Genomic DNA, 23,450 nt, shown 5'->3' on the forward strand with positions numbered 1-23,450 from the left:
ACCTCAGTTTGTACAAGACAAAAAATTACAGGATGAATTCCCAGATCTGTTCTATTCAGTGGAATTGTTTTCCACGATGGACACTTAAAAGAAGAGGAAAAGAAAAATTATTTATATAGTGTAACCAGATCATGGAGCAACAGACTGGTTCCAAATAGGAAAAGGAGTACATCAAGGTTGTATATTGTCACCCTGCTTATTTAACTTATATGCAGAGTACATCATGAGAAACGCTGGGCTGGAGGAAGCATAAGCTGGAATCAAGATTGCCAGGAGAAATATCAATAACCTCAGATATGCAGATCCCTTATGGCAGAAAGTGAAGAAGAACTAAAGAGCCTCTTGATGAAAGTGAAAGAGGAGAGTGAAAAAGTTGGCTTAAAGCTCAACATTCAGAAAACGAAGATCATGGCATCCGGTCCCATCACTTCATGGGAAATAGATGGGGAAACAGTGGAAACAGTGTCAGACTTTATTTTTCTGGGCTCCAAAATCACTGCAGATAATGACTGTGGCCAAGAAATTAAAAGACACTTACTCCTTGGAAGGAAAGTTATGACCAACCTAGACAACATATTAAAAAGCAGAGACATTACTTTGCCAACAAAGGTCTGTCTAGTCAAGGCTATGGTTTGTCCAGTAGTCGTGTGGATGTGAGAGTTGGACTATAAGGAAAGCTGAACGCCAAAGAATAGATGCTTTTGAACTGTGGTGTTGAAGACCCTTGAGAGTCCCTTGGACTGTAAGGAGATCCAACCAGTCCGTCCTAAAAGAGATCAGTCCTGGGTGTTCATTGGAAGGACTGATGCTAAAGCTGAAACTCCAATACTTTGGCCACCTGATGCAAAGAGCTGACTCATTTGAAAAGACCTTGATGCTGGGAAAGATTGAGGGCAGGAGGAGAAGGGGACGACAAAAGATGAGATGGTTGGATGGCATCACCGACTCAATGGACATGGGTTTGGGTGGACTCTGGGAGTTGGTGATGGACAGGGAGGCCTGGCGTGCTGCGATTCATGGGGTTGCAAAGAGTCGGACACGACTGAGTGACTGAACTGAACTGAACTGAACCGAACCAGATCAGTTCATAGAGTAAGCATCTAGCTTAGCGGTTCCCAGACTTTGCTGTTCTTGCCTGGAGAATCCCAGGGACGAAGGAGCCTGGTGGGCTGCCGTCTATGGGGTCACACAGAGTCAGACATGACTGAAGTGACTTAGCAGCAGCAGCAGTAGCAGAAGCATCTGGAAAGCTTAAAACAGTTTCAAAGCCTAAGTCACACTCCATCTCCAAATCAGAAAATCTGGGGTGCGAGCCAGGACTCGCTATTTTATAAAGATCCTCAATATGCGATAAATTTTGGGTCCCACTTGACAAAGCTGCTTTGCATGATTCTGCAAAACTAAGTTGATTATACATCGTGAACTCTTATATGCCAGCTACTTTACTTGGTGTGCAACTAAAGATGTGTGGATGATTTCATGTCAGAAGGAAAATCTGTCTTTGTTGATAGAGAACAAAAATATTTCAGTCTGCAACATGACTAGTAGGTTGATACGTAAATGTACTTTGTGAGTGATTTAAGGATATTTATTTGATTATTGCATCATGCACTGATTGTAAGATCCTTCAGTAAGATTCATCTCCTCCCTGTTACTTTCTAGACATCTTTTCTAACTCTTTGTTCTCTAATTCCGAGAGAAAAATCTCATCAACTGCCTCTTTTCTCATCAAATCAAGAGGGGGAGGATCAGCTGGGGTGTCCTGGGTGGTAAGATCTCTGAGCACTGGCCGGTTTCCTCAGCAGGAAATCCTGCATTCCTCAGAAATACTTAAATATGTTTCACCTACAAAAGAATACGTATAAAATATATGGATAAGAAAATGATTTTTTTTTTAAAACTACCTCTATGCCTATCACCCAGTTTAAGGAATATGCGCATTTAAATACTTCTGAAACCTTTCCCATCCTAATCTTACCCCCTCCCCACCTCAGGCAATCACAATTCTGAATTTTCTTTATTAGTACCTTGTTTTTCTATACTACATATGTTTACTTAAATATTGTATTAGTTTTGCTGTTTTTGAACTTAATGATATTATAAGCAGTCAGAGATTTTCTTTTTGTTCAGTATTGCTCATACTATTCCATTATTAAGAATTTACCTCATTTAGCATTCTCATACTAATGAGCATTTGGGTTGTTTGCAGTTTTTCTCACTGTTACAAACACTGGTGCTGTGTTAACTTGAGCTCATTTTCTGAGGCATAGCGTGTGCCAGGGGCCTAGAGGTGTGCAGAGATCATAACCCCATGGTCTTTCAGGCCGCGGAGAGCGGTGACTGTGTTGTGGAGTGAGATGGGAGCAGGAAACAGAACCAGCAGCCAGCTGGTGCCTGTGTGTTTATTGTGCACCTGGTTTCATCACGGAGGAGCTCTCATGCACCCCCTGCAGCTGCTGCTGTGTGCCGGGTACCTCACAGGGTGGGCCATTGAAGTGACCAGCTACGGCAGTTCTTTTATTTTTTTAAGTCGATGTTTCCTACAAAAACTGTGCATATAAGAGAGATTGATAGTCCATTGTTGTTTTTTAGTCGCTGAGTCGTGTCTGACTCTTAGCGACCCCATGGGCGCCAGGACGCCAGGCTCCCCTTCCTTGGTTATCTCCCTGAAAGTGAAAGTTGCTCAGTATCTGACCCCATGAACTATACAACCCATGGAATTCTCCAGGCTAAAATACTGGAGTGAGTAGCCTTTCCCTTCTCCGGGGAATCTTCCCAACCCAGGAATAGAACGCAGGTCTCCTGCATTGCAGGCAGATTCTTTACCAACTGAGCTATCAGAGAAGCCCCACTTTGCTCAGATTCATGCCCATTTGGTCAGTGACCATCTAACCATCTCATCCTCTGTCTCCTCCTTCTACTTTTGCCCTCAGTCTTTCCCAGCATTCAGATCTTTTCCAGTGAGTCAGCTTTTCGCATCAGGTGGCCAAAGTATTGGAGCTTTGGCTTCAGCAACAGTCCTTCCAGTGAATATTCAGGACTAATTTCCTTTAAGATTAATTGGTTTGCTCTCCTTGCAGTCCAAGGATTCTCAAGAGTCTTCTCCAACACCACAGTTCAAAAGCATCAATTCTTCAGTGTTCAGCCTTCTTTATGGTCCAACTGTCACATCCATACATGACTACTGGAAAAACCATAGCTTTGACTAGACAAACATTTGTTGGCAGATGTCTCTGCTTTTTAATACTCTGTCTAGGTTTGGCTTAGCTTTTCTTCCAAGGAGCAAGCACCTTTTTACTTTGATGGCTGCAGTCACCATCCACAGTGATCTTGGAGCCCAAGAAAATAATACCTGTCATTGCTTCCACTTTTCCCCCAGCTATTTGTCATGAAGTGGCGTGGCCAAGGCCATTGTCTTAGTTTTTTGAATGTAGAGTTTCAAGCCCTTTTTCACCCTCCTCAAGAGGCTCTTTAGTTCGTCTTTACTTTCTGCCATGAGAGAGGTATTATCTGCATATGTGAGGTTGGTGATATTTTTCCTGCAACCTTAATTCCAGCTTGTTCTTCATCCATTCTGGCATTTCCCGTGATGTACTCTGCATAGTTAAATAAGCAGAGTGACAGTACACAGCCTTGACATACTCCTCTCCCAATTTGGAACCAGTCCATTGTTCCGTGTCTGGTTCTGACTGTTGCTTCCTGACCCGCATGCAGTTTTCTCAGGAGGCGGGTCAGGTGGTCTGGTACTCTCATATCTTTAGGAATTTCCCACAGTTTGTTGTGATCCACCCAGTCAAAGGCTTTAGTGTAGTCCATGAAGCAGAAGTAGTAATGTGTTTCTGGAGCCCCCTTGCTTTCTCCGTGACCCAGCAAATGCTGGCAATTTGATCTCTGGTTCCTCTTCAAAACCCAGCTTGTACATCTGGAAGTTCCTGTTTCGCATACTGCTGAAGCCTAGCTTGAAGGATCGTAAACATAACCATGCTAGCTGTGATCCATGAAGGGGAATAGTCCATTCCTTATGGTTTATAAATGAATAAACGGCAGGTGATAGTCTGGGATGTATTTATGCTGCTGAGCATGATAGCATCCATTATAAATGTATCTTGTCTTAGAGATTCTCCTTTACATGAACTGCTATTCATGTATTTGCTTTTAATGAGATTAAACTTTATACTGTGCAGAGACTAGATAAGGTTGGGGCGTAGTGCTGTTCTTCTCACCATTCACTGTTAGCAGTAAATGAGGTGACAGTGAAACGAAACAGAAGTAGGTGGCTCAGGTGGTAAGGAGTCTGCCTGTAGTATAGGAGACCCGGGTTCAATCCCTGGGTCGGGAAGGTCCCCTGGAGGAGGGCATGGCAACCCACTCCGTATTCTTGCCTGGAGAATCCCATGGACAGAGGAGCCTGAAGGGCTACAGTCCCTGGGGTTGCAAGAGTCACAGACACGACTTAGCGACTGAACCTCCACCGCCACCAGGTAGCATCTGAACAGCGATGTGTAACCGCCTGTCGCTGCTAGGAGCCAGCTTGCGGGATGTGAGGGTGTCTGGAGAGGCTGATGAAAGAGGTCAGGTCCAGGACACTGTAGTTCCTGGGACTTCTGCCTTATTTCTGTCTTTTGGGATGAAATTTTTGGTAGATGTGTAATTGTATTATATCATTTAAAAATAATGATATTAACATATGGGCCCAAAGTTTTAATCATGAATAGTCTTTACAGATCTTTGAGGGAGGGAGGGAGGCAGTGAAAATCTTTAAGAAAGGAAACAATTACCCATACTCTCATTTGTTGCTGTTGTTGTTCAGTTGCTCAGCCATGTCCAACTCTTTGCGACCCCATCCAGCACGCCAGGCTTCCCTGTCCATCACCAGCTCCCGGAGTTTGCTCAAACTCATGTCCATGGAGTCGGTGGTGGCATCCAGCCATCTCGTCCTCTGTCATCCCCTTCTCCTCCTGCCTTCTATCTTCCCCAGCATCAGGGTCTTTTCTAATGAGTTGGCTGTTGGCATCAGATTGCCAAAGTACTGAAGCTTCAGCTTCAGCGTCAGTCCTTCCAATGAATATTCAGGGTTGATTTCCTTTAGGGTTGACTGGTTTGATCTCCTTACAGTCCAAAGGATTCTCAGGAGTCTTATCCAACACCCCAGTTCCAAACCATCAGTTCTTCAGCACTCAGCCTTCTTTATGGTCCAACTCTCACATCCTTACATGGCTACTGGAAAAACCATATCCTTGACTAGACAGACCTTTGTTGGCAAAGTAATGCCTCTGCTTTTTAATATGCTGCCTAGGTTTGTCATAACTTTTCTTCCAAGGAGCAAACGTCTTTTAATTTCATGGCTGCAGTCTCCGTTATGCAGTGATTTTGGAGCCCAAGAAAATAATACTTTCATGACCTGTAAGTAATTACTGTTGACAGTTTGTTGGTTCTTCGTTTCTGTGTATATTTTTAAACTTGTGTCATACTCTGTATGTAATTTTGGCTTCTTTTCTCCCCTGACTTTATGTTGAGAGCATTCTCTCACATTAAATTTTTTGGGAAAACATTGTCTTTGTCAGCTGCATAATATTACTTGTATGATTATACAGTAATGTAACCATGGACTTGATATATCAGTTTAGTTTTTTTTTTTTTAAGGAATAAACCTAAAATTATTGCTTATTGGTGCCTCCATTTTGTAAAAAAAAAGAAAAGAAAATTCTTTTTTTTTTTTTTGACTCAACAGGTGTTTGTTTCTTGAGAACCTGTGTATAAGCACTGTTTGAGACTTAGAGTAGCCTTTGATTTTGATGAAAATTCCTGCCCTCCTGGAGCTATCTTGTGGTTATTTGTTCTGTAGTAATAATTTGACATCGTATACTTCATATGTATGAAGCCTAAACAGTATTTTCATAATTTTATACACTTAGAAGTTTGATCTAAACTCTATAATGTAATCATTCCACTTTTTATTCTCTATCTATTTTTTTTTCATTTGGGATCATTTAGTAATAGATATTGTTTATTGAATTGCTTTTTCAAACAATGGTTTAAAATCTTATAATGTAGAATTGTAGTTTTTCTCTTGTATAATTAAGTGATAGTATAGGGAATAAGAAGAAAAAAACAATTGAAAAAAGTTTTTCTAAAATAGGCATTAAAAACTGAAAGAAATTTTATTAATGGACATAGTTGATCTAAAATACTAGTTTCAAGTGTACATGAGAGATTCAGTATTTTTATACTCCGCTTAAAGTTATTATAAAATGTTGTGTATATTCCTTGTGCTGTGCAACACACCCTTGTCTGTCTTACAGTAGTTGTACGTTTTTTTATCCTCTACCCCTGTATCTTGTTCCTCTCCCCTCTGATAACCACGGATTTGTTCTCTGTATCTGAGTCTGTTTCTGTTTTGTTATATTCATCTGTTTGTTTTATTTTTTAGATTCCACATATAAGTGATAGCCTAGGGTATTCGTCTATTTCCGACTTATTTCAGTAAGCGTAACACCCTCTAGTCCATGCATGTTGTTGCAGATGGCAGAAGTCCATATTTTATGGCTCAGTAATAGTCCTGTGTGTGTGTGTACACGATTTTCTTTAGCCATGTGTGTGTGTGCACCATTTTCTTTAGCCGTGTGTGTGTGTGTGCGCGCGCACCATTTTCTTTAGCTGTGTGTGTGCACCACTTTTTTTAGCTCTGTGTGTGTGTACACCATTTTCTTTAGCCGTGTGTGTGTGTGTGTACACCATTTTCTTTAGCCGTGTGTGTGTGTGCTCATCATTTTCTTTAGCCGTGTGTGTGTGTGCACACCGTTTTCTTTAGCCGTGTGTGTGTGCACCATTTTCTTTAGCCGTGTGTGTGTGTGCACCATTTTCTTTAGCCGTGTGTGTGTGTGCACCATTTTCTTTAGCCGTGTGTGTGTGTGCACCATTTTCTTTAGCCGTGTGTGTGTGCGCACCATTTTCTTTAGCCGTGTGTGTGTGTGCGCACCATTTTCTTTAGCCGTATGTGTGTGTGTGCGCACCATTTTCTTTAGCCGTGTGTGTGTGTACACCATTTTCTTTAGCTGTGTGTGTGTGTGCACGCACCATTTTCTTTAGCCGTGTGTGTGTGCACACCATTTTCTTTAGCCGTGTGTGTGTGCACCATTTTCTTTAGCCGTGTGTGTGTGTGTGCGCACCATTTTCTTTAGCCGTGTGTGTGTGTGCACCATTTTCTTTAGCCGTGTGTGTGTGTGCGCACCATTTTCTTTAGCCGTGTGTGTGTGTGCACCATTTTCTTTAGCCCGTCTTCTGTTGGTGGACACATAGGTGGCTTCCATATATTGGCTGTTGTAAATAATGCTACTGAGAACATTGGGGTGCATGTATGTTTTTGAATTAGTGTTTTTGTTTTGTTCTGATCGTATGGTAAAACTGAAAGAAGTCTTAACAGATCCTTCTGTCCTTCCTCTTCTTTGTAAGTTGAAAAAGCTGAGTTCTCTTGAGGTAAGTGGCTTGTCCAGTGTCGCATAGCTGGCTTCTCAGAGTCTGTATAGACACAACAGTCCAGTACTCTATTGTATGTAGTCTGTATTCTTCTTGAAACATTACTTGCATTCAAAAAAGTGTCTGGGCCTACTATGTGGCCGACGGTGAAATATGGTAAAATGTGCAAAGTTAAGATAACTTTTTAGGCTGCAGAATCTTTTTTCTTAGATGCAAAAGTTTTCCAAAACTTTAAGAAAAATTCTGCATTGAATGAGGTTATAGGGTATAAATAAGCCTGTTGGCTCCATGAGGTGAAGGTCTGTGGTCTTCTTCACATCTGATCTCCTCGGGCCTGTTTGGCACTGTTATTTTCCAGCAGTTTGCATCTTTGTGGTGGTGTTGGAAAATATTCTTCAGCGCGTCTTTAAACTGTTGCCTCTGTCTTCTTTGCTTTCAGTTGCTCCACTTCAGCTCTGCATACGAATTGTCTTTCCATCAACTGTGTTCATCTTCTTTTTGTTTTCATAGTTAAGCCCGTGGAGTCTTGTTGTAATAGCTTGTACAGCATGCTTATGCGGCATTCATTAAGGAATATCACAGAGATTTAAAGACCATACCAACAAGTACAAATAGTCACCATAATTAGAATTAATGATTTTTTAAATTTTCTACAGTACAAATATAGAAAATAACTCTACTTACAGCTGTTTTAGAAAACTAGAGAAAGTTGATAGCGTTTTTAAAACACTTTATAATCTTTTGGGGGTGCGTGTGTGTGTGTGTGTGTGTGTGTGTGTGTGTGTATTTTTCCCCTAGTGTTGTCAAAAAAGTATATGTTGTTTTGTTGATTTCATTTGTTCATGCCTTTAACCTCCTGTTCTAATTTCAGTATTACTGTTTTTAATTGTTGCTGTTCAGTTGTCTGACTCTGTGACCCTAGGGACACTAGGCTCCTCTATCCTCTACTTTGTCCCGGAGCTTGCTCAGATTTTTGTTGATTGAGTTGGTGATGCTGTCTAACCATGTCATCCTCTGTCGCCCCTTCTCCTTTTGCCTTCAGTCTTTCCCAGCATCGGGGTCTTTTCCAGTGAGTCAGCTCTTTGTGTCACGTGGCCAAAATATTGGAGCATCAGCTTTAGCATCAGTCTTTCCAGTGAATATTCAGGGTTGATTTCTTTTAGGATAGATTGGTTTGATCTCCTTGCAGTCCACGGGACTCCCAGCTCTTTTTCAGCACCACAATTCGAAAGCATCAGTTCTTTGATGCTCAGTCTTCTTTAGGGTCCAACTCTCATATCCATATATGACTACTGAAAAAGCCATAGCTTTGATTACATGGACCTTTGTCAGCAAAGTGATGTCTTTGCTTTTTAATATGCTGTGTATGTTTGTCATAGCTTTCTTTCCCAGGAGCAGGTGTCCTAATTTCATGGCTGCAGTCGGCGGCCACAGTGATCTTGGAGCCCAAGAAAATAAAATCTGTCACTGCTTCCTGCCCCGCCCCCCCTTCTATTTGCCATGAAGTGGTGGGATCAGATGCCAGGATAGTAGAGTTTCAAGCCAGCTGTTTCACCCTCCTCTTTCACTCTCATCAAGAGGCTCTTTAGTTCCTCTTCACTTTCTGCCGTGTGAGTGGTATCATCTGCATGTCTGCGGTTGTTGCTGTTTCTCCTGGCAGTCTTGATTCCATCTTGTGATTCATCCAGCCTGGCATTTTGCGTGATGTGTTCTGCATATAAGTTAAATAAGCAGAGTGACAGTATACAACTTTACATTCATAGAATTATAGAAAAAAAAAAAACAAGAGAATTCCAGGAAGACATCTTCTTCTGCTTCATTGACTACTCTAAAGCATTTGACTGTGTGGATTGCAACTGTGGAAAATTCTTAAAGAGTTGGGAATACCAGACCACCTTACCTGTCTCCTGAGAAATCTGTATGCTAGTCAGGAAGCAGTGGTTGTTCATAGAACTAGACATGGAACAACTGACTGGTTCAAAGTTGAGAAGGGAGTACAAAGCTGTATGTCACCTGCTTATTTTAAGTGTTTTTACATGTAATGACCAGTGAAGGAAAAGGGTGAATGCATGTAATGCACATTGGTATAATGGAAAGAATACTGAATTTGGAATCACATGTTTGTGTTCTGTTTTGCTCCTTACTCTTGGAGAAGTAACTCATATTTGTCCTCAGATCTCAGCTTTCAAATTCTTAGTAAGATATTTCATGACTCCGCCCTGCATTCCCATACAAATGAAGTCTTTTCTGTTTTAGACTTTCTTTGGTACTTAAACTTTTTCTTCAAAACCCTTTCTGTCTCTTGAAGTGATACATTTCTGTATTTGTCTACATTTGCTCATTTGCTCTTCCTCCTTGAGTTACAGTTCAGGGGAGCAGGGCTGGTGTCATCTCATCGCTGCCTCCTCTGCCTTTGGCACAGGGCAGACATGTGGTAGGCAGTCCATAAATATTTTTAAGTAAATGAACTACTCACTACTGTCTCTCATATACCAAGTTATTTCCTTCGCAGCTATAAAACTCTGCAACCTCACCTCTTACAGAAAGCCTTCTTTGAGAAAATCAGGACAAGAGATGTTCCCATACTACCTCCTTATAGATATATAGGACTGCTGAGTGTACAAAACTGTACTCTTAACTCTTCTCTTGTTTCTCACAACTCTGTGAAATATTAGGCTGCTGCTGCTGCTAAGTCACTTCAGTCGTGTCCGACTCGGTGCGACCCCATGGACGGCAGCCCACCAGGCCCCTCTGTCCCTGGGATTCTCCAGGCGAGAACACTGGCCTAGACTAAAAGACCCTACAGTTAGGACTGTGTATTTTGACTTATATCTGGCTTAGTGCCTCACACATACATATCTGACAAAGACTCAGAAAATAAAACCAGTTCCAGTTAGTACTTTTTTTGAAGTGACATTTATAGAAACTTGGTGTTTTTTTTAAACAACATTTAAAAATCTCCTTGTTTTATTGAGAATATTCATTTATAAATAAAAATTGAGTTTATGGAATAAACTCTTAGTCATTTTTGTTTAGTCATTTATTCGTGTTCTGGTTAGGGTAAGACATTTGCCTGAGATCCAAATTAGTTTTGAAAGACAAGTGTATATGGACATAATCTCTTTCCAGTAAATCTTGCAGCTATTTCCATGCCTACATATGTTAACATTTTTATATTTGGCTTCCAAATGACAAACACAGATGGCTGTAGTCTTGAATTTCCAGCATGTTTTAGAATAAATGTTTTTCCAGTAATATAGTGTATCATTTCAGTATCAGATGATTAGCAATTGAATAGAGTTTCTGATTTTTGCTTATCTGCCATTTTTAAGGTTTAAGATAAAAAATAACTTTGATAGCTATTTATGATGTAATCTTGTTTTCTTTCTCACATTTTTACCGAACAGAAGTTTTCCTAAAAGGCTATTATGGGTATTTTTTTTCTGAGAATTTAATTTTGTTGTTTGTTTGGTTTTTCTATTTGTTTTGTTTAGTAGAGTACAGAGATTATTGTGAGAGGGAATATTTTATGTTTTAATTCATTTAATTACCACTTCAAATTCTGAGACCATGAAACTTTTTTAGGTAGTGGAATCTTTTATATCATCTTAGTTTCTGTGGACCAGTGCTTAAAATGATTCCTCAATGTTAACTTTTCTGTAAAAAAAAAAAGCATAATCTTTTTTCCACTCAACCTTTATTTATTGAGTACTGCTCTAGGTTTTGAATATATAGCAGTGAACAAAAGTTCTTACCTTCATGGAGTTTACCTTTTGGTTAATTGTTGTGAAAAAATAATATGACTTCATTTAATCAATAACATAGACCTGAAACAGTGTTTGGTAATTTTTTGTCCTTAGAAGTGATTAGTTCTAAACACAGTAATAAAACTTTTACTTTTTATTCCTTATCTTTTATTAACTTTTTCACTAGAATCACTTAATAATGGATACTGTTGTCTCAGAGGTTTGTTTGGTTTTTAAAAATCTTTTTATAGTACATTATTTTAACAAAAATTTTCTTTTGTTATATATTTGTGTATATAAACATTAAGTATAAATTATATATATAACCCTACAGAGATGGAATTTTAAACAAAATCATCTTTGTCCTGGTATCCTCTGCTGTCTGAATATTTTTTTTAAATATCAAGAATGTCATTATTAACACATTTTTGCTTTTGCATTCTTTCTGAGGGATCCTTTTAAAATGATATGCCTAGACTTCTGATTCTGTTTACAGATAATATGTAATAGTGTTTCAGTTGAATTATTTTTAAGAATGAATTTCCTATCCAAAGTAGTTTACATGCATTCCAGCAGCTTAATAATGTACAAATAGAGGCAGCTAGTCTTGCATCTGTTCCTTAAGCAGATAGCAGAATAACTGAATAGTTGCTCAACAGCTGGGGGAAAATTTTAAATGTGATGTATTTTTATGTTCTACAAGGTCAGTGATTAGATATTTCGCACTTACTAATTGGACATTTGTTAAGTAAATAGTACTTATCTATTAACTTTTCTTTATCTACAGCAAACAAAAGTATAACATATGCTATATGTTATCCTAATAACTGTCACATAATTTGATAGTTAATGATATCAAGCATTATCAAAATTTCTTTAATACTTTATATCCTAAGACATTTACTGACCATCTTTGCAATTGTTCTAATTTATGTATTAATATGTTCATCTATTTCCTCTTTTAAGGCAAAAGGGCTTACACTTATTCTTATACTTTTCTTTCAGAATGATTGAGTTCAAATGATTGAGTGGTAGTTAATAGTTGCTTTATATAAAATTTAGAAAATTTACTGCAGCAAAAAGGAAATTTCATGTGAGCATAAGGAAAAATAGCTGTAATCTCTAGAGATAGACCAAAGTTGTTATGGTTATATTCTTCCAGTGTTTATTTATTCCTATATATATAATATTATTAAATTTTAAGGTAGATAAAACTTTTGAAGGTGATGAGCCTGAGGCCTCTCTTATCTTTGTTAAAAGAGATGCGCATAATTTTCCTCTTACTACTGCTGTGTCTAAACATTAATAATGATCTACATTAATATTTTAATATTAATGATGATTTACATCAGCCCTGGGATTTCTTTGAAAGGAATGATGCTAAAGCTGAAACTCCAGTACTTTGGCCACCTCATGCGAAGAGTTGACTCATTGGAAAAGACTCTGATGCTGGGAGGGATTGGGGTCAGGAGGAGAAAGGGACGACCGAGGATGAGATGGCTGGATGGCATCACTAACTCGATGGACGTGAGTCTGAGTGAACTCCGGAAGTTGGTGATGGACAGGGAGGCCTGGCGTGCTGCGATTCATGAGGTCGCAAAGAGTCGGACACAACTGAGCGACTGAACTGAACTGAACATTAGTATTATTTTAATTAATCCAGTATTGGCCAAAGTGTATAATCTATACTTCTGATTTAGATAGTGATGAGATATTTTAGGTGATATGTTGTTGATCTAGTATTAAATAAATAACAGTAGGTAGTAGTGTTAAAAAAAGGTTAACTACTTTCTAGGTTTCTTTAAATCTATCTGCTTATGACAAGCCAAAAGTCTGTCTGGTACTAATAGATTCTTAGCACCTCACTAACACTTGTCTCTTTCTCTTAGAACCTTCAGCAATGTCTAGCTAAAATTTTAATAATATAGTTTTTTTTTTATTGTATTCATTTTTGTTTCTTTTTTTTTAACTCAAATGACGTTTTAAATTTATGTCAAGGATTCAAAGTCTCCTTTTAAAATAAATCTGAATAAGAAAAATACACTAGCTAAACATATTAAGTCAGTGGTAAGTCTAGGTGACAACTGGAATATGACAGAAACCCTGAATATGGTATGCAGATGGTTAAGGGCTGGGAGGCACTATTGTTTGATACAGTAGTATTGATAAAAATATTTATAATTTTTCCCACTATAAATAAGACTACATTGATGATTTGTATAGCTAAAGCTTTTTGCATAAAATAATTACATTTACTAGAATATGTAAGTAGAATTTGCAGAAATTCCATAGGGCAAATGCATTTAGATTTCCTGTATTTCCATATAATCTCGTATCCAGAGATTATAGTTTTACTGAACAATGAATGAGGGCACCTGTTTTTTGTTCTTTTTATTCTCCCCGACTCTGGGCTAATTTCTTTCTTTAGACATATTTTCAGTTCTTCTCAATATTTGAATAGCATTCATTCAGAAATACCTGCTTTCTTTGCAATTCAGCAGTCATTTTTATATTAAAGACAGTTTCCATTGTCCTTTATTTTATCATCATTTTAGTGATGGGTTGATCCTTTAAAGAAAATGACTCCAAAGCTACTTTTTTCTTAGTGGTGATAAAGAAAAATTATCTTTGACAACAATGATTTTTTTTTTTCTGTAGCTTGCCCAGTTTCGACAAAGGAAAGCTCAGTCTGATGGGCAGAATCCTAAGAAGCAGAAAAAAAAGAGAAAAACTTCAAGCAGTAAACATGACGTGTCAGCATACCATGCTATAAACATTGAGCAAACACAGAGTGATGAGACGTGTGTAAGTAATTCTCAGAGATCAGGAACAGCCGTGCCTCCTGAATCCACAATAACGAGAACTCTGCACAGTGGAGAAATAGTTAAATGTGACCAGGTCTTCTCTGTTGAAGTAAGTATTCATCTCGATTTTTAAACAGTAGCATTCTAAGTATAAAGTTATTGTAATAACATCACTCATTAGTATCCTGTGTGATTTTTGTGAGCTCGATTCAATACACATTTATTGAGCAACTGTAATACACCAAAGATTGAGCACGAAGGATACAAAGATAAATATGACAGTCTCTGTACTTTAGGAAGGTCAGTCTAGTGGGCAAGGTAGACGTAAGACAGGTTAAGTAGTCTGATGAGAGCTGTGCTAACAGCAATGCATATGGTGCCCTAAAGTGCCATGATTTGGGGGAGCCCCAAATTGGTCTTGTGTGTGTTACTTGGGAAAGTTTCCTGGAAGAGATAATAGAACCAGGTCTTGAAGTGTGAGTTAAAATTATCTAGAGGCAAAGAAGTAGGACAGACAACCTTTGTGCTAAAGAATCAGCATTCTCAAAGACATGAAACAGTGTGATGTGTTTTGGAAGCCTTAAGTAGTTTAGTTTTAAATGGATATCCAAGTGACCCCATAGGGTGGTGGTAAGGGTGAAGCAGGGGAGATTACACCTGGCCCATGGGAAGTTTTCCTCAATAAATGCTAATTTCCTTCCCCCCATTGATGATGGAATTTCCAAGAATAAGGAGACGAGGGAGAGGTTAAGAGTGGGTTGGGTGGTGGGTGGAATGGTGGTGCTCCAAGACCGAGCTTAGAGAACTGTGGGATGCTAAGGAGGAAGAGTGTTGGCCAAGGCATAGGACGATTGTAGGGTGGGTTGTGCGCTGCCGTACTTAGCTGGAGATAGGGTTTAGATGTATAGGCTCAGTCAAGAGTCAGAGATGTCATAGAGATTTGCTGTTCATCATAGACGTGGATCTTACTGAGTTTTTTCTGCTTAGAGTTTTTTGAGCATTTTGGATACGTAGATGAATGTTTTCCACCAGATTTGGGACGTTTTCAGCCATTATATCTTCAAATACCCTTTCCCACGCTTTCTTCTCCTTCCGCATCTCCATTATGCATCTGTTAGTATGTTTGCTTTTGTTGCACAGACCTTTGATGATCGGTCTCTTTATTTACTTACTCGGTTGTGTCGGGTCGTGGTTGCATCACGCAGGCTTTCCCCCTGTGGCACGCAGGCTTTCCCCCTGTGGCGCGCAGCCTCCCAGTTGCGTTGCACAGACTCCAGGGTGCATGGGCTTGGTTGCCTCGCAGCGTGTGGGATCTCGGTTTCCCTGACCAGGGGCTGAACCCCTGTCCCCTCCATTGCAAGGCAGATTCTTAACCGCTGGACCACCAGGGAAGTCCCTGTTCTTTTTTTAAAAAAATTCTTTTTTCCCCCTCAAACTGGGTAATTTCAGTTGAACTTTTTTTGAAATTTACTGATTCTTCTGCCTCCTCAGATCTGCTGTTAAACCCCTGTAGTAAATTTTACATTTCAGTTATTTTACTTTTAACTTCAGAATTTGTTTTTTTATATGTCCTTTTTTTGTTAATATTCCCTATTTAGTTAGGCATTGATCTTATAATTTTCTTTAGTTTTTTTAGGCATTGTTTCCTCCATTTATGTGACTTAAGAAATATGTAACTTAAAATCTTTGTCTAATAAGTGCAATATCTATGTTTCCTTAGGGACAGTTTCTACTGACTACTGTTTTTCTTGGATATGGGCCAGATTTCCTTTTTCTGGATAATTTTTTTTTTTAAGTCTGGATCTTTTATGTAATAAAATATGACAACTGGGGTGCTTGATTTGATTTGAAGAATATTTTCATTTTCTGCTGGACAAATCAATACCTGGGCCCTTCACTGAAATTTTAGCATTTCAAGTACAGAGTGTCTTGTTCACCATTTTATCCTCAGTAGCACAGCGTTTAGTACACAGTATGTGGCTCAGGTGGTAAAGTGTCTGCCTGCAATGCAGGAGACCTGGGTCCAGTCCCTGGGTTAGGGAAATCCTATGGAGAAGGAAATGGCACCCCACTCCAGTACTCTTGCCTGGAAAATCCCATGGTTGGAGGAGCCTGATAGGTAACAGTCCATGGGGTTACAAAGAGTTGGAGACGACTGAGGAACTTCATTTTCATGCATTTAGTCAGTAGTCCATTTAAAAGACTTCAGTGAGTGAACAAACCAAGAGAGCATACACCATGAAAGTATATTAGATTTACAAGAGGGCCATGTATGTCAGTTACAGGATTTGAGAATAGGAGTAAGCTTATTATTTCTGTTCCTGGCATCAGTTACTACATCAGTGAGGAGATGGGCTTGAAACTTGGTCTTGAGAGCTGAGTAAAATTTCTCTTAAGTGTAGGTGAGAAGGGAGACAGTGATGCTTTATATTTGGTTGTTTATGGGTTTTGGTTTCTTTGGTTGTTTAGTTGTTGTTTTGTTTTTTGGGTGTTTTTTTGGTGGGGGTCATTGGACAGGTACTTTGTTATCTTTCCCCATTTTGAAGGAATACTCTTCAGACTTGAGTGTGTATACAGATCATGTGTGCAATCTTTTTAAAATGCAGATTTCTAATTCAGCAAGTCTGGGTGGAACCCATGAGTCTAATTTATTTTAATTGAAGTGTAGCTAATTTACAGTGTTGTGTAGTTTCTGGTGTACAGCAGAGTGATTCAGTTATACATATATACACATATATATTTAGGTACACTTTTTCATATTTTTTCCACTTTGGTTTATTACAAGGTATAAAATAGTTCTGTGTGCTACACGGTAGGACCTGTTTTTTATCTATTTTATATGTAGTAGATTGTATCTGCTAATCTCAAACTTCTAATTTCTCTCCTGCCTTCTTTGGTAACCATGTTTGTTTTCTATGTTCTATGAGTTCCCTTCTATTTTGTAAATAAGTTCATTTATGTCATTTTAAAAGTGGTATCGTATGATCTTTGGCTTTCTCTGTTTGACTTACTTCTTTTGGTAAGATAATCTCAAGGCCCATCCATGTTGCTACACATGGTATTACTTCATTTTTTTATGGTTGAATAATATTCTGTGTTCTGTGTATGTGTGTGTATATCAAATTCTGTATCCATTCTTCTGTTGATGGGCACTTAGGTTGTCTCCGTGTCTTGACTGTTGTGAATAGTCCTGCTGGGAACGTTAGGGATGCACGTATCTTTCTGAATTAGAGTTCTCTTCAGATACATGCCCGAGAGTGTGATTGCTGGATCGTATGGTAATCATCTTAAGTGTTGTGTTGGCTGTGGGTTTGTCATAGCCACTTTGATAAGAGTTTTTATCATGAATGGGTATTGCACAAAAATAAACTCAAAATGGATAAAAGACCCTGAATATTAAACGGGGTACTATAAAACTGAGGAAAATGTAGGCAGAAACTGACATAGATTGTAGCAATCTTTTTTGATCTGTTTCCTAGAGGAATGGAAATAAAAGCAAAAATAAGCAAATGGGACCTAATCAAGCATAGAAACTTTTGAACAGCAAAGGAAACCATAAATACAACAAAAAGACAAAATACAGAGTGGGAGAAAATATTTGTAAATAATGTGACCAATTAGGGATTAATATCCAAAATTTATAAACAGCTTTCTGCTCAGTATCAGAAAGACAAACCAGTGAAACCTAGGCAAAGGACTAAACAGACGTTTCTCCAAAGAAGATACACACATGGCTAAGAGGCATATGAAAGGATGCTGAGCATCACTAATTATTAGAGGAATGTAAATCAAAACTGCAGTAAGATAGCACCTCATACCAGTCAGAAGATACCAAGTTACAATCACTGAGTCTGTGAATCTGCTTCTGTTTTGTAAGTAATTCATTTATATCATTATTTTTTAGGTTCTACATAAAAGTGACATTGTATGGTATTTGTCTTTCTCTAACTTCACTTAGTATAATAATCTCCAGGTCCATCAGAGTTGGCATAGAGGGCATTATTTCTTTCTTCTTAGTGATTGAGTAATATTCCAGTACATATATGTACTTTATTTTCTTGGGCTCCAAAATCACTGCAGATGGTGACTGCAGCCATGAAATTAAAAGACGCTTACTCCTTGGAAGGAAAGTTATGACCAACCTAGATAGCATATTGAAAAGCAGAGACATTGCTTTGCCAGCAAGGGTCCGTCTAGTCAAGGCTATATGGATGTGAGAGTTGGGCTGTGAAGAAAGCTGAGCACCAAAGAATTGATGCTTTTGAACTGTGGTGTTGGAGAAGACTCTTGAGAGTCCCTTGGACGGCAAGGAGATCCAACCAGTCCATTCTAAAGGAGATCAGCCCTGGGTGTTCATTGGAAGGACTGATGGTAAAGCTGAAACTCCAGTACTTTGGCCAGCTAATGGGAAGACCTGACTCATTGGAAAAGAGCCTGATGCTAGGAAAGATTTAAGGCAGGAGGAGAAGGGGACGACAGAGGCTGAGATGGCTGGGTGGCATCACCGACTCGATGGACATGGGTTTGGGTGAACTCTGGGAGTTGGTGATGGACAGGGAGGCCTGGCGTGCTGCGATTCATGGGGTCGCAGAGTCGGACATAACTGAGCGACTGAGCTGAACTGAGCTGAGCGACTGAACTGGCTGCCCAGATCCTCCTTATTCGTTCGTCTGTCAGTGGGCATTTAGGTTGCTTCCATGTCTTGGCTGTAGTCACTGCAGTGAACATTGGAGTGTTTGTATCCTTTGAATCATGGTTTTCTGCAGTTATATGCTCAGAAGTGGTATTACTGGATCCTATGGTAGCTCTATTTTTAATTTTTCAAGGCGCCTCCATATGGTTCTCCATAGTATCTACCAGTTTACTTTTTCCCATAAACTGTGTAGGAGGGTTCCCATTTCTCCACACACTCTGCTACATTTTCTGTTTGTAGATTTTGTGATGATGGCTATTCTGACTGGTGTGAGGGGAAGGAATAGAGAGTTTGGGATTAACGTGTACACTCTGCTACATTTAAAATAGATAACCAACTAGGAGCTACGGTATAGCACAGGGAACTCCGCTCAATATTCTCTAATGACCTAAATGGGAAAGAACTTGAGAAAGAATGGATACGTCAGTTTATATTAATATAACTGAATCACTTTGCTGCATATCTGAAGCTGACACAACATTGTTAATCAACTATAATCCAATATAAAATAATCAAAAATTAAAAAAACAGAATGGATGTTGAATTAGATGCTTTTTCTGCATCTGTTGAGATAATCATACGTATTTTGTCTTTTTTCTGTGATGCGGTGTATCACATTAATTGATTTGCATCTGTTGAACCATCCTTGTGAACCTGGGATGAATCCAAATTAAACATGTTGCGTGGTCCTTTTTAATGTGTTAGTGGGTTTGGTTTGCTTGTTTTGTTGAGAATTTTAAAATTTATATTCGTCAAAGGTCAGTTCAGTTCAGTCGCTAAGTCATGTCCGGCTATTTGTGACCCCATGGGCTGAAGCACACCAGGCCTCCCTGTACGTCACCAGCTCCCGGAGCCTACCCAAACTCATGTCCATTGAGTCGGTGATGCCATCCAACCGTCTCATCCTCTGCCGTCCCCTCCTGCCTTCAGTCTTTCTCAGCGTCAGGGTCTTTTCCAGTGAGTCAGTTCATTGCATCAGGGGGCCAAAGTAGTGGAGCTTCAGCTTCAGCATCAGTCCTTCCAATGAATATTCAGGACTGATCTCCTTTAGGATGGACGGGTTGAATCTCCTTGCAGTCCAAGGGACTCTCAAGAGTCTTCTCCAACACCACAGTTCAAAAGCATCCATTCTTTGGCACTCAGCTTTCTTTATAGTCCAACTCTCACATCCATACATGACCACAGGAAAAACCATAGCTTTGACTAGTTGGACCTTTGTTGTCAAAGTAATGTCTCTGCTTTTTAATATGTTGTCTAGGTTGCTCAAACTTTTCTTCCAGGGAGCAAGCATCTTTTAATTTCATGGCTGTAGTCACCATCTGTAGTGATTTTGGAGCCCCCAGAAGTAAAGTCTGACACTGATTCCACTGTTTCCCCATCTATTTGCCATGAAGTGATGGGACCAGATGCCATGATCTTAGTTTTCTGAATGTTGAGCTTTAAGCCAACTTTTTCACTCTCCTCTTTCACTGTCATCAAGAGGCTCTTTAGTTCTTCTTCACTTTCTGCCATAAGGGTGGTGTCATCTGCATATCTGAGGTTATTGATATTTCTCCCGGCAATCTTGATTCCACCTTGTGCTTCACCCAGCCCAGCATTTGTCATGATGTACTTTGCACCTAAGTTAAATAAGGAGGGTGATAGTATACAGCCCTGACGTACTCCTTTCCCTATTTGGAACCAGTCTGTTCTTCCATGTCCAGTTCTATCTGTTGTTTCCCGACCTGCATACAGATTTCTCAAGAGACAGGTCAAGTGGTCTGGTATTTCCATCTCTTGAAGAATTTTCCACAGTTTATTGTGATCCACACAATCAAAGGCTTTGGCATAGTCAATAAAGCAGAAATAGATGTTTTCCCGGAACTCTCTTGCTTTTTTGATGATCCAGCGGATGTTGGCAGTTTGATCTCTGTTTCCTCTGCCTTTTCTAAATTCAGCTTGAACATCTGGAAGTTCACGGTTCACGTACTGTTGAAGCCTGGCTTGGAGAATTTTGAGCATTACTTTACTAGCGAGTGAGATGAGTGCAATTGTGAGGTAGTTTGAGCATTCTTTGGCATTGCCTTTCTTTGGGATTGGAATGAAAACTGACCTCTTCCAGTCCTGTGGCCACTGCTGAGTTTTCCAGATTTGCTGGCATATTGAGTGCAGCACTTTCACAGCATCATCTTTCAGGATTTGAAACAGGTCAACTGGAATTCCATCACCTCCACTAGCTTTGTTTATTGTGATGCTTCCTAAGGCCCTCTTGACTTCACATTCCAGGATGTCTGGCTCTAGGTTGGTGATGACACCATCATGATTGTCTTGGTCATGAAGATCTTTTTTGTACCGTGTCCTGTGTATTCTTGCCACCTCTTCTTAATATCTTCTGCTCCTGTTAGGTCCATACCATTTCTGTCCTTTATTGTGCCCATCTTTGCATGAAATGTTCCCTTTTTTCCCCTTGGGAAGGCAATTCATCAAAGGTCTTGGCCTGTAATTTTCTTTTTTGTATCGTTGTCTGGTTTGGTGTAGAGGTAATGGTGGCTTCATACTGTTAGGTAGGTAGAATAGGGAAAAGGAGTCCAAAATGGCGGTGGCTAAAAGACAAGGAAGGTCAAAGGAAGGTCCGAGGACCAGAGTAAAGACTTCAGGTAGAACAAACAGCACTCCTGGCTAAGCCCAGTTTGCATAGGGCAGGCCCGAGGGGAGGAAAAAAAACATAAAAGGAGGAGCCAAAGGCTTCTCCCTCTCTTTCTCTCCCACGTGCGCGTGCTCGTTCTCTCCCTCTCCCTCTCTCTCTCTCCCTCTCTCTCTCTCCCGCATGCCTGCGCTCTTTCTCTCTCTCTTCCTCTCTCTCCCTCTCCCTCTCTCCCGCATGCCTGTGCTCTTTCTCTCTCTCTTCCTCTCCCTCTCTCTCTCTCCCGCATGCCTGCGCTCTTTCTCTCCCTCTCCCTCTCTCTCTCTCTCTCTCTCTCCCTCCCTCTCTCTCTCTCCCGCATGCCTGCGCTCTTTCTCTCTCTCTTCCTCTCTCTCTCTCCCTCTCTCTCTCTCCCGCATGCCTGCGCTCTTTCTCTCTCTCTTTCTCTCTCTCCCTCTCTCCCGCATGCCTGCGCTCTTTCTCTCTCTCTTCCTCTCTCTCTCTCCCTCTCTCTCTCTCCCACATGCCTGCGCTCTTTCTCTCCCTCTCCCCCTCTCTCTCTCCCTCTCTCTCCCGCATGCCTGCGCTCTTTCTCTCTCTCTTCCTCTCTCTCTCCCTCTCTCTCTCCCCCTCTCTCTCCCACATGCCTGCGCTCTTTCTCTCTCTCTTCCTCTCTCTCTCTCCGTCCCCCAGGTGCTCCTCCACTCTCTTCTCTTTGAGTCTTTGGGTTGGCATGCCCTCACGCTTCGAGGATGGATTCTCTTGCTGGCTTCTAAATAAAATAGAGCTGTAACACTGATTTGCCTAGGATCTATAACACGGTTTGTCCAAGACCCGAGAGCTGTGACGTGCTGAGGGCTTTAACGTCCATCGCTCCAAATCTTTGTTGTGACGAGACAAAGAACCAAGGAACATACACTCGTGTGACAATACAATGACTTTGGGAGTGTTCCTTTCCTTTTAATCTTTTGGAAGAGTTTGAGAAGGATTGGTATAAATAGTTTGTTTACCAGTTCCCCAGTGAAGCCATCCAGCTTGTTTGCAGGCGTGTTGCTTTGTTTTTTTAAATAACAGCTACTGTTTGACTTCTGGAGATAAGTCTCTTCAGATTCTCTCTTTGTCTTGATGTAGTTTTGGTGGGCTGTATGATTCTAGGAATTAGTCTGTTCTAGGTTGTCCAATTTGTTGGCATATAATTGTTGGTAGTGTTCTCTTAAGGTTTTTTGTGTTTCTATGGTATCAGTTGTTATTTCTCCTCTTTCATTTCTTATTTTATTTAGGTCCTTTCTCTTCTTGCTGATCCCTGCCAGAGGTTTGTCGATCATGTCCTTTCAAGAAAACGGCTCTTGGTTTTATTATTTCTGTTTTTCAAATTACTATTTTATTTATTTTATTTCTGATCTTCACTGTTTCCTTCCGTCTGCTGACTTTAGGTTTTGCTTTTCTTATTTTCTTATTCCTTTAGGTGGCAGGTTGTTTACTTGAGAAATTTCTTGTTTTTGAGGAAGCTGTGTCACTGAGCTAGGACTGCTTTTGCTGTATCTCATGGTTGCGTGGTCACTGTATTTGTCTCGAGGTATTTTTTTACACCTGATCTTAGCCAAAAGGCCAAGAAGTGATGTCTCAAGTATTTTTAATTTCTTCTTTGATTTCATTATTGAGCCATTACTTTTCTTAAAAATTTTAAAATTTATGCTTACTTTTGGCAGCACTGGGTCTTCATTGCAGTGCAAGGGCTTTCTCTACTCAGAGCAGGTGGGGTCTCCTCCCTGGTTGCAGTGTGTGTGCTTCTCACTGTGGTGACATCTCTTGTTCCAGGGCACACACAGGCTCAGTAGTTGTGGCACACAGGCTTAATTGCCCCGCGGCCTGTGAAATCTTTCCTGGAGCAGGGATCAAACTGGTGTCCCCTGCATTGGCAGGCAGATCCTTAACTACTGGATCACCAGGGAAGCCTGTTGGTTTTTTAGAAGCACTTTATTTTGTCGTTATTGTTCAGTATTAAGTCGTGCCCGACTCTGCGACGCTATGGACTATAGCACGCCAGGCTCCACTGTCCTTCACCGTCTCCCCGAATTTACTCAAACTCATGTGCACTGTGTTGGTAT

At 40.1% G+C, this 23,450-nt stretch overlaps 1 protein-coding gene across 8 annotated transcripts in view; it reads left to right on the forward strand.

Annotated features, from left to right (window-relative positions):
- The window catches only part of AKAP9 (A-kinase anchoring protein 9), a 172,293-nt gene that overhangs the window by 11,734 nt on the left and 137,109 nt on the right, over positions 1 to 23,450 (forward strand). For all 8 annotated transcript variants that reach the window (XM_069587353.1, XM_069587359.1, XM_069587350.1 and 5 more), the window contains exon 2: positions 13,881 to 14,135. In XM_069587353.1, coding sequence (XP_069443454.1) covers positions 13,881 to 14,135 — 255 coding nt within the window. The remainder of the gene's footprint in view (positions 1 to 13,880; positions 14,136 to 23,450) is intronic.

This window comes from Ovis canadensis, chromosome 4, assembly GCF_042477335.2.
Source record: "Ovis canadensis isolate MfBH-ARS-UI-01 breed Bighorn chromosome 4, ARS-UI_OviCan_v2, whole genome shotgun sequence".
Classification (NCBI taxonomy): Eukaryota; Metazoa; Chordata; class Mammalia; order Artiodactyla; family Bovidae; genus Ovis; species Ovis canadensis.